This window comes from Trichosurus vulpecula, chromosome 4 (assembly GCF_011100635.1).
Source record: "Trichosurus vulpecula isolate mTriVul1 chromosome 4, mTriVul1.pri, whole genome shotgun sequence".
Classification (NCBI taxonomy): domain Eukaryota; kingdom Metazoa; phylum Chordata; class Mammalia; order Diprotodontia; family Phalangeridae; genus Trichosurus; species Trichosurus vulpecula.
The window spans coordinates 208,379,217-208,404,882 of NC_050576.1; the positions used below are offsets into that span (position 1 = coordinate 208,379,217).

Below are 25,666 nucleotides of genomic sequence, written 5' to 3' on the forward strand. Positions count from 1 at the left end.
GTCATGCCACTGGACTTGGGATGACTCTGGAAGAGAGAGTGAGGCTATCAATTTTGTGCAACTGCCTCACTTAAATCTCATTCATGAACAAGTCAAGATATCACCCTGTGATGTTATTGGTCCTCTTTGAAAAAGAACAAATAACACCAACTTACAAAGAAGACCATTAAAAATAACAAATAGTAGAACAGCAAATGGAAATTGGAGAAGTCCTACAGATAGTATACACAAAAGCCAATTAGCCCTTCATCTGGTGGTGAGATAAGATCTCAGGAAAGAGAGAATGAGCTAATCCCAGGAAGGTCCTCTCTCATCATTCTCTAGAATTTCAGGCCCTGAAGGTCAAAGGACATTTATGAGGCCAGCTGCATAGACTCTTCTGTAAGGGACATAACAAGTAAGGCACCTTAGAGGAGAAGATCTAGCCTGGAAATGCTTTACAGAAGCATTTCAAATAACCAAAAATTTGCCTTAACCACATTGAAGTCTGAGGTTAACTACAGAGACCTACAATTAAAAATTAAAGCAGAGTCCAACCTCTGTCTAAATGTTTAGAATTTTCCTAACTGGGGACTTGAAGCAATTTTTATTGAATTTATAACTTTTTGCCAAACTAAACTTCCTGAAGAATTAGAAGAGATAGCCACATGGATTGTATGCATTCTCTCTCCCCTCTCCCTCCCTTCAGTCTTAAACTAATTATTGTGACTGGATATTACATATATACAGTGTAAATGTAAGATAATTTTATAAGAAGGGACTACCGGGGGGAAAGGGATGGTGAGAGAGGCCTCTTGCAGAAGGTAGATTTGAGCTTTGAAGGAAGCCAGGAAAGTTAGGAATGAGAATAAAGAAGGAGATCATTTTAGGCACCAAAAATATCCATGAAAAGTGTCTGAATTAGGAGATAAAGTGTCATGCGAGAGAAGCAGCAAGTGGGACAATGTTGCTGGATAGTGCTGGGGAGTAAATTGTAAAGACTGCAAAGGTAAGGAGGTACATTGTAAAGGACTTTAAATTCCCAATAGAAGATTTTATATTTAATCCTGAAAGCCATAGGGAAACATTAGAGTTTATTGAGTAGGCAGATGACTTGGTCAGATCAGTGATTTAGCAACTTACTGGAGGATGGGCAGAGGAATGGGCAGAGGTCTGAGACAGGGAGACCAATTTAAAATCTATTTCAATAAATCATGTGAGAATTGATGAGAGCCTATAGAAGGGTGTGGCTAGATGATTCTATAAAAAGGCAGATATATGACATATGTGAATATAACAAGATCTGACAACATATTAGACATATAGAATGAGCAAAACTGAGGCATTGATGATGACACTGAGGCTGTGAGCCTGGATGGTGGTGCCTTTAATAGTAATAGTAGGAGAGAAAGGAGGGTTTGGGGGAAAAAGATAATTAGCTTTGTTTTGGACATGTTGAGTTTAGGACTATAGGACATTCCATTTGAGATGCCTAATATGCAATCGGTGACATTGGGCTAGAGCTCAGAAGAGATCTTAGGGCTGGATATATAGGTCTAGGAACCATCTGCAAAGACATGATGATTGAATCCACAGGAATTGCTGAACCCATCAAGCAAGATGGTATAAAGAGAGAAGATAAGAAGGCCCACAACAGAGCCTTGACAGACACATATAGTTAGTGACCTAAATGAAAATCTAACAAAAGAGACTAAGGAGAGGTTAGGCATGTAGGAGAAGAATGCAGAGGGGGCAATGTTATGAAATCAGAGGGAAGAAAGTACTCAGGAAGAGAGGGTGATAAACAGTATCAGAGACTGCACAGAAGTCAAGAAAGATGAGAATTGAGAAAAGGTCATCATATCTGGATATTAAGGATATACTATATGTCCAGCCATTATCCAATTGATGGATACACACTTGTTACTAATATTTTGATACAACAAAAAATGCAATGATAATCTTTTGTGTGTGCTTTTGGATCCTTCCCCTCTTTCTTTGATCTCTTTGGTAGATACGTATATCTAGTGATGGTATTGCTGGGTCAATATGCATAGTTTAATGACTTGGAGGTATAATTTATTGACATTTGGTGTATAAGTTTCAAAATTATTCCAGAATGTTTGGATAACAGTCCTTAAAAAGGAAATTTTCTGCAGAGATAGTTTCCCAGTTGATGATTTAATCTTCTACCTCTGACTGCATTTATTTTATTTGTTCAAAAAACTTTTCAATTTGAGGTAATCTAAATTATCCGTTTCATCTGCTCTGGTCCTCTCTATTTCCTGTTTGGTCAAGAATTTGTTGCTATCCATAGTTGCTAAGATATCTGCTTCCTTTCTCCTCAAATTTGCTCATACAACCTTTTATATCTAGGTTATGTATCCATGCATTTGGAGATCATGTAGCTTATGATATAAGTTAGTTTAAACTTAATTTTTGACAGACTGTTTTCTATCTTTTCTATCAATTTTGTCAAATAGCAAGTCCTTATCCTTGTAGTCTTTTTTTGCACAATGAGAAAGAAAGAGAAGCAGAATGAACATTTATACTCTGTGTCAGGCACTGTGTTAAGTACTTTTACAAATATATCTCATTTGATCCTCATAATATCTTGCTAAGGTAGATGCTATCTCCATTTTACAGTTGAGAAAGCTAAGGCAAACAGAGGTTAAGTGACTTACATAGGGTCACACATTTAGTAAATGTCTAAGGGCATATTTAAACTCAGGACTTCATGTCTTCAGGCACAAGTCTCTATCCCCAGCATTGCGAATCACGTTTGCCAGTGCCATTATATTTCATTGCTTACGGGTCTCATGTACCTCATTGGTCCCCCTGATCAATTTTTCTATTTTTTTTAACCAGCACCAAATAGTTTTAATGATCATTTTCATTATTTAGTTTGGGTTCTTGTAATATTATCTTTCATTTCTTTTAATTATTTTCCTTGAGTGTCTTGACCTTTTGATCCTCCTGAAGAATTTTATCATTTTGTCTAGTACTACAAAGTGGTACTTTGGTAGAGTGATTGTTATAGTATTAAATCTGTACATTGATTTAGATAGTAATGAAGTTTTAACTATTTTGGCACAGTCCAACAATGAGGAATTAATATTTCTATAATTATTTAGATCTATATTTATTTATATAATGAGTGTCTTGTAGTCCTACTTATTTAGTTCCTGTGTGTCTTAGAAGCTGGAACCCAAGGTATTTGTCATGATTTTGAATGGAATTCTTTTTCTTCCTGCTGTTTTCTTATTAATATCCAAATATATGGATGATGCTTTATGTAGATTTATGTCAGATCTTCCTATTTACTGAGGTTATTAATTTCTTAATTTATTTTTAATTTGATATCTAAGGTTCTATAAACCGTTAAATAATCTGCAAAAGGCAATAATTTTTCTTTGCCTAAGATTATTCTTTCATTTTTTCATATCTTAATACTATAGTTATTTCTAGGTCTATATCAAAAGCTATAGCATTTCTAAATCTATATCACATGATAATGATAACAATGGGACATCTTTGTATTATCTGTGACCTCATAAAAAGACCTCTGTCATTGCTCAGTTACAGATAATGTTAATGGTTTTAGACAAAGACTTTAAAAATTTACTATATTAAAAATAATATATTTAGTCTGGTGCTTTTTAATGTTTTTAACATAAAGGGGTACTATAATTGCACCAGAAGTTTTTATGCTTCTATTTGTATAATCATGTTTTTTAAAAAAAATGTTTATTTTATTCTGAACTTAAGAAATAAAACAAGCATTTCCATAACATAGTAGGATGAGAACAAAAATTGTGCAAGAAAGTGCAAATCTATTCTGTACAATTTGCTATTCCTTTTAAATATATAATAAAGTTATCATGTAACTTTCTTTTTCCTCCTTTTTGTCTTCCCTCACAGCCCCTGCCCTAGAGATGGCTACCATTAGACATGTATATATATATATATATATATATATATATATATATATATATATATATATATGTATGTATATGTATATATATACACATAATACATACATATATTATTTATATATATATATGTAAAATCATTCTATACATATTTTGTCAGTTCTTTCTCTGGATGCATGTAGCATCTTCCTTTGTAGCTAATTTCGGTATTTATAATAGTTAAAATGATTTAGTAGCTCAAACTTGTACTTAAAACAGTATAGCTGTTGTTGTATACAATGTTCTCTTGGTTCTGCTAATTTTGTTCTTCATTATTTCATGCAAATCTGTTTTCTGAGAAAATCAAGCTTACCGCTTCTCATAGCATTGTAGTATTCCATCTCAATCATATCAACTTGTTCAGTCATTCCCCAGTTGATGGTTATCCCCACAATTTATAGTTCTTTGCCACCCAAAGAGAGCTGTTTTAAATATTTTAGAATATACAGTTTTTTTTCCCTTTTCCCTAATTATCTTTGGAAACAGACCTAGTGGTGGTATTGCTGGGTCAAAGGGTAGAGCGTTTGTTCACATGACTATAAATTGTTTTGATTTGTTCATTGGAAAACTGCCTATTCACATCCTTTGGCCATTTATGAATTGGGGAATGACTCATGTTCTTATAGTTTTGACAGAATTCTTTATGTATTTGAGATATGAGACCTTTATCTAAGAAATTGTCTATAAAAATTTCCCCCAATTTTCTGCTTTGCTTCTGATCTTGGCTACATGTTTTATTTGCACAAAACCTTTTTAATTTAATGTAATTGAAATTTTCCATTTTATACCTCACATTGCTCTCTATCTATTGTTCGTTCATAAATTGTTTACCCATCCCTAAGCCTGATTGGTAATATGTTCCATATTCTTCAAATTTTCTTGTGATATCTCTCTTTATATCTAGGTCACGTATCCATTTTGACCTTATCTTGGGAAATGGTGTATGATGTTGGTCTATGCCCAGTTTCTGCCAGATTGCTTTCCAGTTTTCTCAACAATTTGAATTCCCAACAAATAATGAATTCTCATCTCCAAAACTTAAATCTTTACACTGGTCAAACACAAAGTTATTGTAGTCATTTGCTGCTATAAATTATGTCTACTCTCTGTTCTACTGATTTAGCTTTCTATTTCTTAGCTAGTATCAGATAGTTTTGATAATTACTGCCTTATAATATAAGATCTAGTACTGCTAAACCTCCTCCTTTTACTTTTGTTTTATTAGTTCCTTTAATATTCTTTACCATTTGTTCTTCCAAATGAATTTTGTTATTTTTTCTAACTCCGTAAAGTAGTTTTTTTGGTAATTTAAATGGGATGGAATTGAATATACAAATTAATTTAACTAAAATTGTCACTTTTTATATTGGCTCTGCCTACCCATTTACAATTAATATTTCTCCAATTATTTAAATCTGATTTTATTTGTATAAAAAGTTTTATTTTTTGGTTGTAATTTTGTTCATATAGCTCCTGGTTTTCTCTTGGCAAGTGAACTCCTAGGTATTTTATACTGTCTAGAGTTATTTTAAATGGGGGTATCTTTTTGTAAGGTTTGTTGGTGATTTATAGGAATGGTGATGCCTTATGTGGATTTACTTTATATCCTGCTACTTTGCTAAAATTATTAATTATTTCAACTAACTTTCTAGTTGAGCCTTTGAGATTTTCTAAGTATATCATCCTATTGTCTGCAAAAGAGAGAGTTTTATTACCTCATTTCCTATTCCAATTCCCTCTATTTCTTCCCTCCCCTGTTATTGCTACAGCTAGGATTTCCAATGCAATATTGAATAATATTAGTGCCAGTGGGCATCCTTGTTTCACACTTGATTTTACTGGGAAGACTTCTAACTTATCCCCATTATAAATAATGCTTGCTGATGGTTTTAGGTAAATGCTTTTTATCAATTTAAGGAAAAATCCATTTATACCTATACTTTCACATGTTTTTAACAGAAATGAGGGTTGTACTTTATTCAAAGCTTTTTCTGCATCTATTGATATGATTATGCAATTTTTACTACTTTTATTATTGATATGATCAATTGTGTTAATAGTTTTTCCTATGTTAAACCATCCCTGCATTCCTGGCATAAATCCCACTTGGTCATAATAAATAATCTTTATAATATACTGTTGTAATCTTTTAGCTAGTATTTTATTTAGGATTTTTACATCCACATTCATTAATGAAATTGGTCTACAATTTTCTTTCTCTGTTTTTACTCTTCCTGGTTTAGGTGTCACTCTCATATTTCTTTTATAAAAGGAGTTTGGTAGGACCCTTTCTTTGCCTACTATTTCAAATAATTTATTTAATATTAGAATTGGTGGGTCTTTAAACGTTTGATAGAATTCATTTGTAAATCCATCTGGTCCTGCTGCTTTTTTCTTAGAAAGTTAACTCATGGCCTGTACAATTTCTTTTTCTAAATTAGGTTTATTTAGATATTCTATTTACTTTTCTGCAATCTAGGCAGTTTGTATTTTTTTGTAAATATTCCTCCATTTCACATAAATTGTTAAATTTATTGGCATATAATTTGGCAAAATAACTCCTTATAATTAATTATAATATATATAATTAATTTCATCTTTGTTAGTGGTATATTCATCCTTTTCATTTTTAATATTAGTAATTTGGTTTTCTTCTCCCTTTTTAAAAATCAAATTAACCAGTTTTGTCTATTTTGTTATCTTTTTCATAAAACCAACTTTTAGCTTTATTTATTAATTCAATGCTTTTTTACATTCAATTTTATTAATCTCATCCTTAACTTTTAAGACTGCCAATTTAGTGCTGAATTGAGGATTTTTAGTTTGTTCTTTTTCTAGTTTTTTAAATTGCATACCCAATTCATTGGTCTGTTTTTCTCTATTTTGGTATAAGCATTTGGAGAGATAAAATTTCCTTAGATTACTACTTTTGCTGTATCCCACAGGTTTTGATATGTTGTCTTATTATTGTCATTCTCTTTGATGAAATTACTGATTGTTTCTATCATTTGTTCTTTAATCTACTCTTTTTAAGCTTAGGTTATTTAGTCTGCAATTAGTTTTTAATCTATGCTTCCATGATCCCTTATTAAATATAATTTTTATTGTATTGTGATCTGAAAAAGATGCTTTCAATATTTCTGCTTTTCTGGTTTTAACTATAAAAAAATTATGCCCTAGTATATGGCCAATCTTTGTAAAGGTACCATGAACAACTGAGAAAAAGGCATACTTCTTTCTATTGCCATCTCTCCAGATATTTAGCATATCTAGCTTATTTAAATTTCTATTCATTTCCTTGACTTCTTATTTATTTTTTGGTTAGAGTTATCTAGTTCTGAGAGGGGAAGATTAAAGTCCCCACTATTATAGTACTACTGCTATTTCCACTTGTAATTCCTTTTATCAAAATGTAGTTACTCTGCTTATCTCTTTTAATTAAATCTATTTTAATTTTAACTTTGTCTGAGATCATGACTGCTACCCCTGCTTTTATGCATCAGCTGAAGCATAATAAATTCTACTCCAACCCTCTATTTAACTGCCTATGTCTTTCATTTTTCAATGTGTTTCTTGTAAACAATAATATTTTTAATTCGTTCTGCTATCCAGTATAGGTGAGTTCGTCCCATTAATATTCAAAATTATAATTACTATTTGTGTATTTCCCCCTCCATTCTATTTTTCCTCACTATTGTCCTTCTCAACCTCTCTTTTTACCTTATCCTTCTTCACAAATCCTTTACTTGTAACCACCACCTCCCTAATCTATACCCTTTTGAAGAATCCTTTCCTTATCCTCTCCCCTTACTCATATATTCCTTAATCTACCAACCCCTGTAAGAGTTCCTCCCTCATCCTCTTGACTCTCCCTCCTAAATCTGAATCTACACACCCTTCTAAAAGTCCCTCACTTATCCTGTCCTCTAGTCCTCTAATTTCTTTATAAGTCGAGAAGACTTTTATATTCTTTTAGATGTTGTTATTCCCAGGTTAACTCAGATAAGATGAGAGTAAGGTTCCATAACAGGTCTGCACTCACACTTGCTTCCTCTTTATCAGTTCTTCTTTTCACACCTCATTTTTATGAGATAATTGTTTTCTACCTTTTCCTACACAATTTTGTTTTTTAGAATCACTCCATCATACTTGCTCAGCCCCAACCTTTCTTTCAAACAAGCCAAGTAATGAGGACAGTCTTAAGAATACTGATGACATTTTCACATTAAAAAAGTAAATACCTTGACCTTATTGAGTCCCTTATTGTTGGTCTTTGACGTTTTTCTTATATTTTTGTCTGGATTTTAGATATCATTTTTTCCATTGAGTTCTGGTCTTTTTGTCATGAGTACCTGAAAGTGTTTCAGTTCATCAAATATCCTTTTTTTTTCATTCAGGATTATACTTAACTTTGCGGGGCAACTTAAGTTATTTTTAGACACAAAAATAGCTCTGCAGTATTTAAATTAGTTTTTTTGTTGTTGTTGTGGCTTGTAACATTTTCTCCTTAACTAGGGAGCTTTGAAACTTGGCTATGATATTGCTATAAATTTTCCTCCTGGCATCTTTTTCAGGTGGGGAATGGTAGATTTTTCTATTTCTAATTTACCTTCTTGTCTAGAACTTCAGGGAAATTTTCCTTAATAATTTCTTGTAATATTGTATAAAAATCTCTTTTTCTGATCATAACTTTCAGGTAGTTCAATGATTCTTATATTGTCTCACCTTGATCTTTTCCACAGACGAGTTGCTTTTCAGATGAGATACTTTGTATTCTCTTCAATTTTTTTCTTTCTTTTGATTTTGTTATTTATTATTTCTTGGTGTTTTATAATATCATTCACTTCCCTTTGCTCAATTCTGGTTTTCAAGGAGTTATTATCCTCCTTAAGATTTTGGATCTTTTTTCCAATTGGTTGACTTTCTTTTCATGATTTTCTTGGTTTGCTTTTATTTTTTCCCTAATTCTTCCTTGATCTCACTTATTTGATTTTTGAATTTCTTTTTAAGTTCTTCCAAGAACTCTTTTTGGGCTTGTGACCATTTGACATTACTCTTTGGGGTAGGAGTAGCTTTTTTTAAGCTCCCCTGTGTCCTTTTGAATATGAACCCCGATCTTCTTTTACACCATAGTAGCTATCTGTGGTTGGGTTCTTTCTCCTTTGCTTACTCATTTTTATTTTGTTTTATTTTTAGATGCTTATTATTGTAATCAAATTTTAATCTAGAGTGGTAGGTAATGTTGCCCCAGGCCTCAGGTCCTTCTTACTGTTATTTTCTGAATTTTATTCAGGATCCCAATCTTGGGCACTCCTCTCCTTGCCTAAGACATGTCTAGGGCTCCCAGCCATTCTGTCTTCCAATATCTCTTGCTCTCTGTGTTACCAGTACCACACTCACCCAGTATGGGCTTGCTCCTCCTTGCCCACAGTTACAGCCCAACATCACATCTGGTCAGCACAGTTAGGCCTGGCATCTGGAGACAGCACAAGGTACTGTCTTTCCCTACTTAGTCGTTTATTACATGAAAACTCCTGAGATGAAAGTTTGTGAGGTGAAAGTTCTTGAGTTCAGGCTGCTTTTACAATCCAGAAGCCCCCATGGCTTGTTGTTTGTTGATTCAACTGAGTTTAGCCTTTAGGTACTTGCATTTCACTCAAGCCAAAACTCAGCTTGTCCTTTCAAGTTATCTTAGGAGGGCAATTGTTTTACTCCTTTACGCCTGAGCTACATTTGTTTTAACTCAGGAAGATGAGTCTTCCTGATTCCAGGCCTGGTGTTCTAACCATTATGACACCTAGCTGCACCCTCGATGGCCTTAGAAATCACTTAACCTGAGCCTCAGGCTTCTCACATGTATAGATATGGTAACATGACTTACCTTAGAGTGTTGCTCTGAGAAACAAATGTGATCATGTATATAAAATGTTTTATAAATCATAAAACTTTATATAAATGTGAATTGTTATTATTAATGTTATGAGAGGCAGCATCAAAATGGATTAATTGCCAGACTTGCAATCAGCATATCTGAGTTCTAATCCTGACTCCAACACTTACTAGCTATGAGAACACAGGCAAGTCATATGGCAAGGTCTCTCTGAGTCTCAGTTTCCTCATCCATAAGAATGTGATAAAATTCCTTGCATTATCTAGCTTTCAAGGTTGTTTTGATAAAAGCATTTTGTAAGTCATATTAAAGCTATTAGTATTTTTAAAACTTGGAAAACAACTTATATTAAGAAAACATCAAATTCTAGAGTACTGAACTTGACTCTGACATTATCATGATTCCCTTTTAATACTTTCTTTCAGGTTTCAATACTATTGATAGACAGTCTTCAGTATTTCTACAGTTTTCCCTATTATATGCTTCTCTGCATAATATTAGTACCCTCTTTTACATTGTTGGGAATTTGTGATCTTCTTGTCGAGGTAAGCAACTTTAATGATTTCCCAGATCATGTGAATTTTTGGGAGAAAGCTTTGTCACACAAAATAAATCACCATTTAGATGTCCATGTTCCCAACATGTTCAATAGTATGCAAATAAAATATTTAAACTGTGGTCTTGAGTAAGTCTATACTTTTTGATACCTGCCTAAGTTAACATTTCTTTGAATAGCTTGCTCTCAAGTTCTCTACCTTAGTCAGAGTACATTCTATTGGAATATATACACTCAAAACAAAAAAAAGCTTAATTTTCCCCACAACTGTTTGGTAATAGTAGATGCTTTCTGGTTTGTGGTTGGGTATGCTTATGCATATCTGGTGAAATGGTAAGTTATCACTAAAATATGATTCATAGTTTTACTATCTCCATCTAGATATAAAAATCCATATAGCCAAATTCCTAAGGCTTTCTACTTTGTAGCGCAAGTTGGTAATAATTTCCTTTTACACATTTAGCACAAGTTTCTTGGTAACATCTGCAGCCAACTTTGGACAGAAAAATATCTTTTTTAAATTAGATTTTTTTTTTTATTTTTAGTTTACAACGCTTAGTTTTACATGTTCTTGAGTTTCAAATTTTCTTCCCCTCCCTCACCTCCCCTCCTTCCCTAAGATGGCATGCAGTCTAATATAGATTCTACATAAACCTTCACATTAAACTTATTTACACAATAGTCAAGTTGCAAAGAAGAATTATGACCAATAGAATGAATCATGAGAGAGAAGAAACAAAACCAAAAAAAAGAGGAAAAAAAAGACAGCAAATAGTTTGCCTCAACCTGCATTCAGACTCTACAGTTCTTTCTCTGGATGTAGCTTGCTTTTTCCATCATGAGTCCTTTGGAGCTGTCTTTGAGCCTTGTATCGCTGAGGAGAGCCAAGTCTATCAAAGTTAGTCATCACAGAATCAATATGCCTGTGGTTGTGTATAATGTTCTCCTGGTTCTGCTCCTCTCAGCATCAGATCATGTAGGTCTTTCCAGGTAATTATGAAGTCTGTATCTTCCCCATTTTTTATAGCACAATAATATTCCATTACATTCATATACCACAACTTGTTCAGCCATTACCCAATTGATGGGCATCACCTTGATTTCCAATTCTTTGCCACCACAAAAAGAGCAGTTATAAATATTTTTGTACATACAGGTCCCTTTCCCACTTGTGTGATCTCTGTGGGATATAGCCCTAGGAGTGTCATTTTCATCACTTTATCTGACTCAGGGCTCTCTCTATGTCTCAGGCCAACATTTGCCTGTTCAATGCAAGTCTACCAGTGTTGTTCTGGTTGGAGACATGGCTCATGTCTAGAGAAATGTCAGTATGGTGTCTATGATATCTATCTACCATAGGAAATATGACTTCAGCCTTACTCACAGATGAAATTGTATGTCTGGATTTTTTTTAGAGTATTCACTTTCTCTGTGGAATACCTTATTTGATTAGGAGGGTTTCTGGCTCTTTAAGTAATTCTTTCGCCTCAGAGAATTTCTCTACAGAATTTCTCCTCTATGAAACTTCCAAGAACGACTCTCTACTGTCAATTCCAAGGCATATCTCCATGGTCAAATTTCCCAAGTACCACTAGAAAGACCTCTGAATTATATTGTCTGACTTAACATTAGTGGCCTTAATTGATTACTCTTCCAAGCCTTTCACTTTTCTGTCCAATATTCTTAAAATGTCCTCATTCTTAAAGTCTTGGTCTACTTAAGAGATCTCTATGCTTTTCATATATTGTAAGAAAATGACTCTCAATTGCATGAGTTTGCATCTTTTTAAAAGATTGTTCCATGTATACTGATAACACAAATAAATACTGTATTGATGCAAACAATAATTGTGCAGTACTATAGCAGCAATGCTCTATTGGATTAATGTGCTATCATAGGAATAGACATGAATTCAAATCATGAAAAGAATACCAGTGAATTTATCATGTATTGACATGTAGCAATAAGTCAGACATACAGCAGCATTTTATGCTTTAAGAAATATAGCATATTAATAAATTCATCATTCCCCTAACAATATTTTCATGCTAATATCAGATAATAATCAAGGCAATTTACTTTGAACAAATTCATTGTAACTTCAAGAAAAAATTAAAATAAAACATAACAAGCACATAGGAAATAATTTTAGAATGCAACTAGAAAGAAAAAATTATCTAAACTTCAAAAGAAAATCTGATCCTTATGAAGAGAAAGAAAAAATGCAAGCAAAATGGGCTTCTGTATTGTGATAGATTTATTTCAGCAGCAGTTTCCTATCACATGAATTTAAAGAGGATATGTTTTTCCCATAACACACATATATGTACATACATATATGCACATATACATGTATAGGCACACACTCACACACATCTATACACACGTATTTTAATGTTCAGGATGCTTTCCTGGTTTATCTCTCACAAAAGGGAAGGTACCCCAAGTTTACACCAGCAGGCTTGACTTCTTCCTACCAAATGCTAGCTATATGAAATATAATTATAGATAATATACAGCAGGTAAATCCATTTATCCAAGCATATAGTAAACAAAAATCAGAGAAATTATATGGATTGGGATGTTCCAGAAAAATATTTTTAAAAAACATACTTTGAATAAATTCTTTGACTGGAACAAAGGTAGTTCAACTCAACCAAAAAAAGGTGTCTCTAATCTCAGTCAAGAGGCAGTTGCCCCAAATTTCTATGGAGGCAAGCTTGAAATTAGGGACTATTTGAGGCACCAGCTCCTCTACAGGTCTGTTGCTTTCAAAGTCTCTTTTTTGTCTCTTTATTTCTCTCCACAAAGAGAGTCTAGGACCATGGGTGTGTTCTCTTGAGGCTGGAATGAATAATGTCTCTCTCCAAAACTCTCATACCAACTCCATTCCTCACTTGGGCATTTAAAAAAATCATCATTCTCTCTACCAATTCGAAATCACACCTAAGCAGCAGTAGGCAAAATACCCCTAGGGAACCTGGATTGAACTGAACTGGAGGAAGATTTAGGCTGTAAATACGGGAACAAAATATGCAAGGCTTCTTCTACTGTATCCAGTTTATGGCTGCTCCCAGACAAGTAATTAGCAAGAAAGTTAAACATCTGCATTCTAATTTATTTATTTATTTATTAAATTGATTAATTTCCACTTACCTATTATTTCCCTTTGGCAGTCCTACTACAAAGAAGCTAATAATGATGGATCTGGTAAAAATATTTTCTTCATAATTCTCATAGTAAGAAGTTTTTCATTTTCTAACACATTAAAGGTGACAATATTTCTTATGTTATACCATTGATTTGTTATATCATACCACTGATTATGTCATTGTTATATTATGCCATTGATGTATGTTGTACCATTATTCTTATTATAGCATTAATTTTAATAGTGCTTAATTAAAAAAAGAATTAATTTAGACATTCAGAGTTTATATAGTTATGATGACTCTAAAAATTGGAATGACAATTGTGACTATCAAATGACTCTGACTTAAGTTTAAAATTTTGAACTTTGCCTAGTTTTGGGAAAAATCTAGGTTATGAATATCTAATTTTTCTCTCTCTTATTCTTACTGTTTATTAAAATGGGAGATCCTCTAAGGAGAATCTTTAGAATACGAATATTATCTCTCAAATTTACAAAATGTTTTTACATATTTACCTTGATACAAGATGAAACATTCTCTGTTTAATTCAAATATGGACATTATCTTTGCTATATTGTTAATAACTGTAGTTTTCTTTCTCTTCCTTCCCACTTCCAGCCTTATCTTCAATGTATCATTTTTGTTTTTGTTCTACGGTATCTGGAAAGAATGAAGTATGGAAAAAAATTAGTAGGAATGGACCCTGTATTCAGGTTTGCAGAAAAAAAATGGAATTTGGTATTCAGTTTCAGCAGTAAAATTAAAGCTACCATGTTAAACAGTTTAAAAAAGATGTATTGGATAGTAGTCCTGGGTCAAGCACTGTAGCATTTTACTATTGTTGGAAGTGGGTGGGTCAGGTTGAAAAAAAATATATCACTTATGATCTCTGTAATTAAGGAGATTGCATTTTACTTGGGGAAAAAAGCTATCATCCATGTGGTAATTAGTGATTAATTGTTGTTGAAATAGAGTGGGAGAAATCAGTGAGTATAATCGGAAAAGACCATGATGAAGTGGAAGAGCTCTGAAAGATGGGTAGGATTTCAGTAAAACAAGAAGAAGGAAGGCATTTCAGATTTTAGTAACAGCAAAAGACAAAGTATAGAGGTACAAGTAATCAGTGAAGTAAAAATTCTGAAAATAAAAAAAAGTTGAAAACAAAAAAAATTAATTAAAATGCTAAATTGTTTTTTGACAAACAGGATAGACAAATCATGAATAGTAAGTATAAAGAGGCTATATTAATAACAAAATACTAATTACATGATTTAATCACAAATAAATCCTTTGAAAAATATGATAATTCATGATTTAATTTTTTTAACAAAAGCATAAGATTATAAATATAGTCAAAATTGCTTATCAGTAATGAAGAACTAACATGAAACACCAGAAGCTTTCTTAGTAACATCAGAAGTTAAGCAAAGTTGCCTGTTATATCTACTATTATTTAGAATAGTACTAGAAATGTTAGCTATCCTGCTAATACCATCCAAATAACAAAACAATAAACTGAGGAAAAGAGAAGTCAAAATTATAAACATAAAAACAAAATACAAAAACATGAAAGTTAGTCATTGTGGGTAGGCTATACCAATATAATATGAATGATAGTACTGACCAAAAACATTGCCAGTTTTGTTTCTATAGCAACCAAACCACTATGGGATTATTTTATAGAATGGAACAAAATTAAATGATTATTAATTTGGAGGAACTGATGGTCAAGAAGTTCAAAGAAAATATAGAAAAACTCAAGAACAAAGGAGGTCCACTATTATCAAATATTAAACTATTTTTAAAAGTAATAGCTATCAAAAATTTGGTAATAGTTAAAATTTTTAAATGTGTCAATAAAACAAAATAGACAAACAATAGCTAGGAGGAAATCCCAGTGTTCAATAACCCTAAAAACAAAACAACAAAACAACCAAGCCACTGGTAAAAGAACATCCTATTCAATATAGAGTCAGGGGAAAATTGGAAAATCGTTTGTCAAAAAGTAAATCTAGACCAGGATCTTGCAAATCACACTAAACTCTAAATGGACAAATGATCTAATATAAAATGTCACATCATAAAACAAAGAATCAGGAGAATGTGAAGGAGTACTTTTCATAGCTATCCTAGTGGAAGAGGGGGAATTCACAGGCAAAGGATAGAGGATATGATTAAAAACAAAATTAATAGTCTTTATTGGGTAAACAGAATACTTTTCCAAAAACAAAATCAATCCTACTAGAATAAGAAAAAGTCAAGATAGGAGAGGGAAAACAATAACCTTGAACCAAGTGGCTCAGATAAAAATGTAATACATTTATTGACATAAATCCCAAGATTTCCAACATAAGTATATGTCTAGCAGTCATTCCTCTATAGATAAACATTGAAAGGATATGAACAAAGAATTTTGAAAATCAAATAGTTGCATTAAAAATGTTATAGATGATTCAATATAAGAGAAATGCAAACAAAATAGTACTGAGGTTCCATGGCACTCAGAAAATAGACAAAGATGATAAATGAAGGAAATAGTTGATACAGGAGGAACTCTGGGAAGACAGGCATCTTAATACATCATTGCTAGAGTTATTAATTTGGCCAACAATTCTGGGGAGAAATGGAATTATGTAAGAAAAATCTCTCAACTGTTCACACCCAGCTTTCCCATTAGTTATAATCACGATAGTTGACATATAGCTCTTTAAATTTTGCAAAGCACTTTGCATAGATTATCTCATTTGAGCTGCACATCAGCCTAATGAGGTCAATGCCATAGATATTATTATCATGATCTTGATGGGAGAAGACAGATGTTAAGATTAAGTGACTTGCCTGTGGTCCCAGAGATAGTAAGTGTTAGAGCTGGAAGTTGAACAGAGGTCTTTTTTGCTCCAAGTCCAGCAATCATCCTATTATGTCACACTACCTCTCTTAGCAGAAAATCAAAAGACAAAAATATGTATCTGATACAAAAAAATGTATCAGAAAAGTAAAAAAAAACAAAAATAAAGGTCTTATATATATATCTATATATATATAGATATCTATATATATATATATATATATATATCCATATGTCCAAAATATCCGTAGCAAAACTTCCTAGAAAGAAACTATGTGCCCGTCAATTGATGAATGGCATATGCAAGTGATATTTGAATGCAATGATATATTATTACACTGTGAGAAATCATAAACTGGATGAATTGAGAGAAACATAGAAAGGCCATGCAGTAATGTTAATTAAAAGAACAATAAAAGGTAGTTGAACTTAGATTAACAGCAATGACCAACATTGGTTCCAAAGGACAGAAGATGCAACAAATCTTTCTCTTTTTAGAATGGTAGAGGAGTATGGGCTCTAACTGATGCATTTGTTTGTTTTTTTGGTTAGTTTAGCTTAACTGTTTTGCTTCATGATAACTAGGGATTCTGGATTTGGGTAGAGGGAAGAGATGTTGGAAAGTTTCCATAATATTAAAACCTGAAAGGCATAATTAAAAATAGCAGTGATTGTGAGTTTCCAGGAAATACTAAATATCATGTGATAGAAATGAACTATTTGTGTTGGTTAGTAGAATATATTGAAGTTAGATTCATGAGAACAGATTGTGGAGTAATGTGAAAACCAGAAGAGGAGTTTGAATTTGAAAGAATAAGCATTAATGAGCTACTGTTGGCTCTTAAGAGAGTGAGTGACATAATAAAGCAATGTTAGGAAAAATTATTTTGACAGGAAGACAAAGGATACACTGGAATCAGGATGAAACAGATACAAGGAGGTCAGTAATGCCTCTGACTATAATAATATAGGCATAATGACCTAGAATGCATTGATAGCAGTGAAGGTAACTAAAGAGAAAATGTGAGAGGAAGTAATAGGATTTGGTAATAGACTGGATTTAGGGGACAAAGAAGAGGGAAGAGTTAATTTTATCAATGTGTATAGTCTGTTGTTGTAAGTCACTCAGTTATGTCCAATTCTTCAAGACCCTGTAGACCATAGAATGTCAGGAATACTGTTCATGGAATACTGTCAGGAATACTGTTTATCTTCTTGGCAAAGATACTGGAGGGGTTTGCCATTTCTTTCTCCAGTAGATCACCTTTTGTTAGAACTCTCCACTATGACCTGTTCTTCTTGGGTAACCCTGCATGATATAACAAATAGTTTCATTGATCTATGCAAGCTCCCCTGCCATGAGAAGTCAATGATCTAGAAGGAGGTGTGTAGCTTAGAAGACAGTAAGAACTGTACTGATATAGAAGAGATGCTATTTTGGAGGAGAAGATAATCTAATCAAGCCAATGATAGCAACTTGTAGAAATTGCTATGGCAGGGGTGTGGGTGGAGGGGTCAGAGTAGGAGTAGGAGTAGGTATTATCCTTATGTCATGCATTTTCATAACATTCCTTTATTCTCTTTAGAATTTTTACATCAAATAAAGATGGAGGTCCCAACCCTGAGGAACCAGAAACTGACTATGAGGATGTTCAGGAAGAAAGAGAAAGAACAGCAAGTGCATTGACTGCTTCAAATTTTGATGAGGTAAAATAAACAAACAAATAAATAAAAACTATTATTTACTGAAATACTTAGATGTTTAGTTAGACCAATTATCAAGTAAATAATATGCTCTCTACAATTTAAAGGTTATTCCATTTCTCTAATCCATATTTAATGAATGTGTAAGATGGCATCTACAATAATACATCATAGCTGATACATGGGGTATCTCTGAGTTCAGCCTAATCAGGTTTCAAACTTGCCAATTGGTGGAGCCAAGATGGCAAAATAAAAGCAGGGAGTTGCTTGAGCTCTTCCCCAAATCCCTCAAAATACCTGTAAAAACTTACTCTAAACAAATTCTAGGGCAGTAGAACCCACGAAATCACAGAGCCCAAGAAAGTTGACAGGAAAGATCTGTCACACCAGTCTGAGAGACGAGTGCAGTCCAGTATGGGCTGTGCCAGCGTAGATGGTGCTAGAGCAGGCCTTAGGGTACTGAATCACTGGCAGCTGTGGCAGTTTCCAGACTTCTCAACAAACACCAAAGACAACTTAGAAGGTCAATAGGAAAGGTCTGTTGGACCTGGGTGAGAGGGGAGCACAGTTTGGCACCAGCCCCAGGCCAGTGGAGGCAGAGTTGGCAGCAGTGGCAGCAGCAGTGGCAGAGGCTTATTCTGGAGCTCTTGGCCCACAGACTGTGCGGAACAGCTGATCACAGAGGGATTGCAGGGATTTCTTTGCTGGCACTGAGGCAGGATTCTCTTGCTTTTTCCATGTTTTGATATGGGTTACAATCCTGGATGGGGCAAGGAGGAGCCTGTTGCAGAGCTGGTGATGGTGGAGGAAAGAGAATCCTCCTCACAGTTCCAAGGCAGAAAAGAGTGCTTGTGGTCACTCATGAACCAGAGCACAGGCCAGGAGAAGAGTAAACACTTCTCCTTTGATCATACAACCTTGGAAGAACTGAAAATTTACAGGTCCCTAGAAATATCTCTGAAAACAGTTGCACAAAACCCCTGAAGCTTGGGACAGTACATCTTTCACACTGGAAGCAGAGACCTACTATAACAAAGAGGTAAAATGTCAAGTAATTGGCTGGGAAAATGAGCAAGTGGCAGAAAAAAATCGAACTATAGAATCTTACTCTGATGACGAGGAAGATCAAAACATACAACCAGAAGACAACAGAGTCAAAGGTCCTACACCCAAAGCCTCCAAGAAAAATATGAATTGGTTGTAGGCCATCGATGAGCTCAAAAAGCATTTTGAAAATCAAGTAAGAGAAGTGGAGGAAGAATTGGGGAGAGAAATGAGTGATACAAGAAAATCATGAAAAATGAGTCAACAGCTTGCTAAAAGAGACCCAAAAATGCTGAAGAAAATTACACCTTAAAAATAGAATAACCCAAATGGCAGAAGAGGTCCAAAAATCCTATGAGGAGAAAAATGCCTTAAAAAGAAAAAATGCCAGGCAGCTAGATGGTGCAGTGAGTTGAGCACAGTCCCTGAAGTCAGGAGGACCTGAGTTCAAATCCAGCCTCAGACACTTGACACACTTACTAGGTGTGAGTGACCTTGGGCAAGTCACTTAACCCCAATTGCTCTGTCTTCTCTCTCAAAAAAAGCAGAAATGGCCAAATGGAAAAGGAGGTCCAAAAGCTCACCAAAGTAACTAATTCCTTAAAATTAGAATGGAGCAAATGGAAGCTAATGACTATGAGAAATCAAGAAATTATAAAACAAAACCAAAAGAATGAAAAAAGTAGAAGACAATGTAAAATATCTCATTGGAAAAACAGAGAGAGAGAGAGAGAGGGCACAGGGTGAGTTCAATATAAAGGGATGATATCTAAAGAATAAAATTAAGGGGTGAGAGAAGAATGTCTTGGGAGGAGATAGAGAGAGGTAGAATGGGGTAAATTATCTCACATAAAAGGGGCAAGAAAAAGCTTTTACAATGGAGGGGAAGGAAGGGAGGTTAGAGGGAATGAGTGAACCTTACTCTCTTCAGGCTTGGCTTAAGGAGGCAATGACATACACACTCAATTGGGTATGGAAATCTATCTAACCATACAGGAAAGTACAAGGGAAGGGGATAAGAGAGGGTGGATGATAGAAGGGAGGGCAAATGGGAGGAGGGGGTAATCAGAAGCATACACTTTTGAAGACGGACAGGGTCAAAGGAGAAAATAGAATAAATGGAGGGTGGGATAGGATGGAGGGAAATAGAGTTAGTCTTTCACAACATGATTGCTTTGGAAGTGTTATGCATGACTACACATGTATAATCTATATCAAATTGCTTACCTTCTCAATGAGGGTAGGTGGGGTGGGAGGAAGGGAGAGAATGTGGAACTCTAAGTTTTAAAAACAATGTTAAAAATTGTTTTTACATGCAACTGGTAAATAAGATATAGAGGAAATGGGGTTAGAAATCTATCTTGCCCTACAGGAAAATAGAAGAGAAAGGCATAAAAGAAGTGAGGTGGGTGAGAGAAGGGAGGGCAGATTAGCGGGGAGGGGTAATCAGAATCCACACTGTCTTGGGGTAAGGGGGTAAGGGGAGAGATATGGAGAACATTTGGAACTCAAAATCTTGTGGAAGTGAATGTTTAACACTAAAAATAAAGTAATTAATAAAAAGAAAAAATACAAACTCACAGATTTAGTTTATCAGAGATGGTCCACTACCACACGGATACAAACATTTTTGTCAATTTTTAATAAATGAAAGGTGTTTTTATGCCAAGGCATGACCCTAAATCTTTCACAAAGTGATTAGATCTTTTAAATTTATGCCACAGCTATTTTTTGGCTCCCCTTTCAACCAAAATGCTCATAATCCATCAGAAAATTGTTTCTTAACAAAACGATTTTAGAAATTTTTATTTTCTCAAAGTTCTTCTCCTACATCTCTCAGTCACCAAACTGTTCACCTATGAAAGTGGCAATACCCTACATATTTTACTGGTTGATTTAATTATTTTTTTATATGAAAGTGTTCTTCTCCTTTCAGTACCAACCTGCTCCATGTGAAAGAAGAGAACTTTAAGGGGACATAGTGCACGATTATGTTTGAGGTTGAGAAGAGTGAATTGGTCCTGTATCATTTTTCTCACTGATCCTCTTTATAATTAATTGCTTTTTGTCCTGCAACTTCGTAAGTCATAGCTCTTTGTTTCTGAACTTAGTTCAGAGATTCAGCTGGTTTGTAGTAGGTTAAGTTTAAAAGTCTGGCTCTCCTGATAATCACTGATCTATTCTTGACTCGAGAAATTTAACTGAACCTTGGGAGATGCATGTGAACACAAGGGAATTGGGTCTAGTATCTTTGTACCACCAAGATGTCCAAAAGTCTGGGCTACTATTTTGTACCTGGACTTAAACAATGAGTATTTCTTAGTCTCATGAGAGAAGAAGGGAGGTAGTTTCTAGCCCCTATCACCAAACTTCCAACCAATCATGTCGTTCCCTGTGCCTCAATTCTGTAACCAATCATGTTGTCCTTAATCCCAGCCTCTTCTATTCTTTATTCTGTACTCTCCAAAAACTATAAAAAGGGAACTGTCCTTTTCCTCAGGGTCATTGGCATAAATGGAGGCAATCTATTGACCCATTTATTGACAGGAAGCATTCCTTTGTTAATAAATGTTATCTTGCTAGGAGAACTGCCTCAGTTTGCCTTTTTGTTATATTTTGAATACTTCAAGGTTATTCAGGAACTCTAAAATGAAAGGAGCAGAGTAAATATATCCATATGCTTATATATGTAGATATATAGATATATGTACAGATCTTTTTCCTTTTTGAGGAAAAAAGATTTTGTTAAATTTGTAATATTTGGACATCCTAAAAAAGGCCTTCTGAATCAAAGAACTTGGATTGGAATGATTGGAAGTTATGGTGGATAGATATTGAGTGTCTGACCTTTTGTTAAATTTAGATGTTGTAAAGTATGTGTAGGGAGATTTGAGTTGACTTCCTTGATGAATAGGGTACATGGGGTTGGGGGCTCTATGGTGAACTGCAGTAGTTGATATTCACAAGAAACTTTTTAACTCCTTTTGCTGTCTGCTTGATTTGTTACCTTACTAATTTTCTCATCCCAGGTTCCAAAGTAATTAAGGAGCATGTTTTTGTATTTCCTCATCAATAAGTAAAATTGCAATACATCTCATTAATTAATTAGTTTTCTCTGGACCACGCCTCCAATTTAATTAAATGTTACTTTTAAAATAAACAGGAAAAATTTCTTTTTCATAATATTTTGCTTATATTTATCCGTGTTAAACCCCTCATCTCGTAGAATTCAATAACCATCAAAGTCATTGGCTATACAATTTATTAAAAATAGAACAAACAATAAAACATGGAAAGAACAGTAATAAGTTTCAATTATGAGAAAGATGACAGACAGAGTCACCTATAACTACCTCTACAAGTGACTTGTCAATTCTCTAAACAAAATTCCACCATTCAATACTCTTACAATGGCAGCCAAAGTCTCTCAAGAATTCTTGGCATGGTATTTCTTTACAAGGTAAGAATCAAATTTAGTCTTTCAGGCAAGGGTTTTTTCCTTTCTTTTTTTAAAATTATTTTTAATTTATGGAATAAAACAAACATTTCCATAACATAGAACAATAAAAAGATGATTTTACATTAAATTGCAAATCTACCATCCACAACCTGCTATTCCTTTCAAATATACAAAAAGATTATCATGTACATTTATCTATTTTTCTTCCTTCCCAACTCCCCTGCCCTAGGAAAGGTTAGTATTAGTTACGAATATATATATACATATATATATGTATATGTATGTATGTATATATATGTATATATGTATATGTACATACATATATGTTAGATACAAATATATACATATAGTTATATAATATACACATACACACATATATGTAAATTATTTTATACACTTTTCTATTTATCAATTTATGAATTATTTCTCTGGATACAGATAGCATCTTTCTTTCTATGTCCTTTAGAGTTAAATTGAATATTTATATTATACAAAATAACTCAATCACTCAAAGTTCTTCTTAAAACAATATTGCTGTTACCATATACAACATTCTCTTGGTTCTGTTCATTTTTCTCTCCATTATTAATTCCAGTTTTTTAAAATATATTTAATATATTTAGTTTTAAGCATTGATTTTCACAAGAGTTTGAATTACAAATTTTCTCCCCGTTTCTACCCTCCCGCCCACTCCAAGGTGGTGTATATTCTGGTTGCCCCTTTCCCCAGTCAGCCCTCCCTTCTGTCACCCTACTCCCCTCAAATCCCCTTTTCCCTTCCTTTCTTGTAGGGCAAGATAAATTTCTACGCCCCATTGCCTGTGTATCTTATTTCCTAGTTGCATGCAAAAACTTTTATTTGTTTGTTTTTGAACATCTGTTTTTAAAACTTTGAGTTCCAAATTCTCTCCCTTCTTCCCTTCCCACCTATCCTCCCTAAGTACGCAAGCAACTCAGCATAGGCCACATGTGTATCATTATGTAAAACCCTTCCACGATACTCATGTTGTGAAAGACTAACTATTATTGCTCCTTCCTAACCTATCCCCCTTTATTGAATTTTCTCCCTTGACCCTGTCCCTTTTCAAAAGTGTTTGTTTTTGATTACCTCCTCCCCTTATCTGCCCTCCCTTCTATCATCCCCCCTTTTTTATCTTCTTCCTCTTTCTTTCCTGTGGGGTAAGATACCCAATTGAGTGTGTATGATATTCCCTCCTCAGGTCAAATCCAATGAGAGCAAGATTCACTCATTCCCCCTCACCTGCCCCCTCTTCCCTTCCTACAGAACTGCTTTTTCTTGCCACTTTTATGTGAGATAATTTACCCCATTCTATCTCTCCCTTTCTCCCTCTCTCAGTATATTCCTCTCTCATCCCTCAATTTTATTTTATTTTTTTAGATATCATCCCTTCATATTCAACTCACCCTGTGCCCTCTGTCTATATATGTATAGATATAGATAGATAGATATAGATATAGATATACACATGGATACACACACACATATATATACATACCTATATATATATACACATACATATATACATACACACACATATACATATATATACATACACACACATGTATATATATATATATATATATATATATATATATATAGATATATGCATATTCCCTTCAGCTACCCTAATACTGAGGTCTCATGAATCATACACATCATCTTTCCATGTAGGAATGTAAACAAAACAGTTCAATTTTAGTAAGTCCCTTGGGATTTCCCTTTCTTGTTTACCTTTTCATGCTTCTCTTGATTCTTGTGCTTCAAAGTCAAATTTTCTATTCAGCTCTGGTCTTTTCACTGAGAAAACTTGAAAGTCCTCTATTTTGTTGAAAATCCATATTTTGCCTTGGAGCATGATACTCAGCTTTGCTGGGTAGGTGATTCTTGGTTTTAATCCTAGCTCCATTGACCTATGGAATATTGTATTCCAAGTCCTTCGATCCCTTAATATAGAAGCTGCTAGATCTTGGGTTATTCTGATTGTGTTTCCACAATACTCAAATTGTTTCTTTCTGGCTGCTTGCAATATTTTCTCCTTGATCTGGGAGCTCTGGAATTTGGCAACAATATTCCTAGGAGTTTTCTTCTTGGGATCTTTTTGAGGAGGTGATCTGTGGATTCTTTCAATTTCTATTTGACCCTCCGGATCTAGAATATCCGGGCAGTTCTCCTTGATAATTTCTCGAAAGATGATATCTAGTCTCCTTTTTTAATCATGGCTTTCAGGTAGTCCAATAATTTTTAAATTATCTCTCCTGGATCTATTTTCCAGGTCAGTGGTTTTTCCAATGAGATATTCCACATTGTCTTCCACTTTTTCATTCCTTTGGTTCTGTTTTATAATATCATAATTTCTCATCAAGTCACTAGCTTCCAATTGCTCCAATCTCATTTTTTTTAATTTCTTTATTTATTTTTAGTTTACCACACACGGTTCTACATGGTTTTGAGTTCCAATTTTTCTCCCCTCCCTCCCCCTCCCTCCCTAAGACGGCATGGAATCTCATATAACTGTCATGTCCTAATCTCATTTTTAAGGTAGTATTTTCTTCAGTGGTCTTTTGGACCTCCTTTTCCATTTGGCTAATTCTGCCTTTCAAGGCATTCTTCTCTCATTGGCTTTTTGGAGCTCTTTTGCCATTTGAGTTATTCTATTTTTTAAGTTGTTGTTTTCTTCAGTATTTTTTTGGTTCTCCTTTAGTAAGTCATTGACTTGTTTTTCATTGTTTTCTGACATCATTCTCATTTCTCATCCCAATTTTTCCTCTACTTCTCTAACTTGCTTTTCCAAATCCTTTTTGAGCTCTTCCATGGCCTGAGAACAGTTCATGTTTTTCTTGGAGGGTTTTGATGTAGGCTCTTTGACTTTGTTGACTTCTTCTGTCTGTGTGTTTTGGTCTTCTTTGCCACCAAAGAAAGATTCCAAAGTCTGAGAATGAATATGAACGTGTTTTCACTGCCTGGCCATGTTCTCAGCCAACTTACTTGACTCTTGAGTTTTTCATCAGGTATGACTGCTTGAAGAGTAGAGAGTACTTTGT

The 25,666-nt window shown here is 34.0% G+C and overlaps 1 protein-coding gene across 4 annotated transcripts in view; it reads left to right on the forward strand.

Annotated features, from left to right (window-relative positions):
* Nucleotides 1-25,666, forward strand: part of LOC118847715 (ATP-binding cassette sub-family A member 9-like) — a 122,642-nt gene that overhangs the window by 72,372 nt on the left and 24,604 nt on the right. For all 4 annotated transcript variants that reach the window (XM_036756316.1, XM_036756314.1, XM_036756315.1 and 1 more), the window contains 4 exons: nt 10,266-10,385; nt 13,573-13,635; nt 14,167-14,261; nt 17,983-18,103. In XM_036756316.1, coding sequence (XP_036612211.1) covers nt 10,266-10,385; nt 13,573-13,635; nt 14,167-14,261; nt 17,983-18,103 — 399 coding nt within the window. The remainder of the gene's footprint in view (nt 1-10,265; nt 10,386-13,572; nt 13,636-14,166; nt 14,262-17,982; nt 18,104-25,666) is intronic.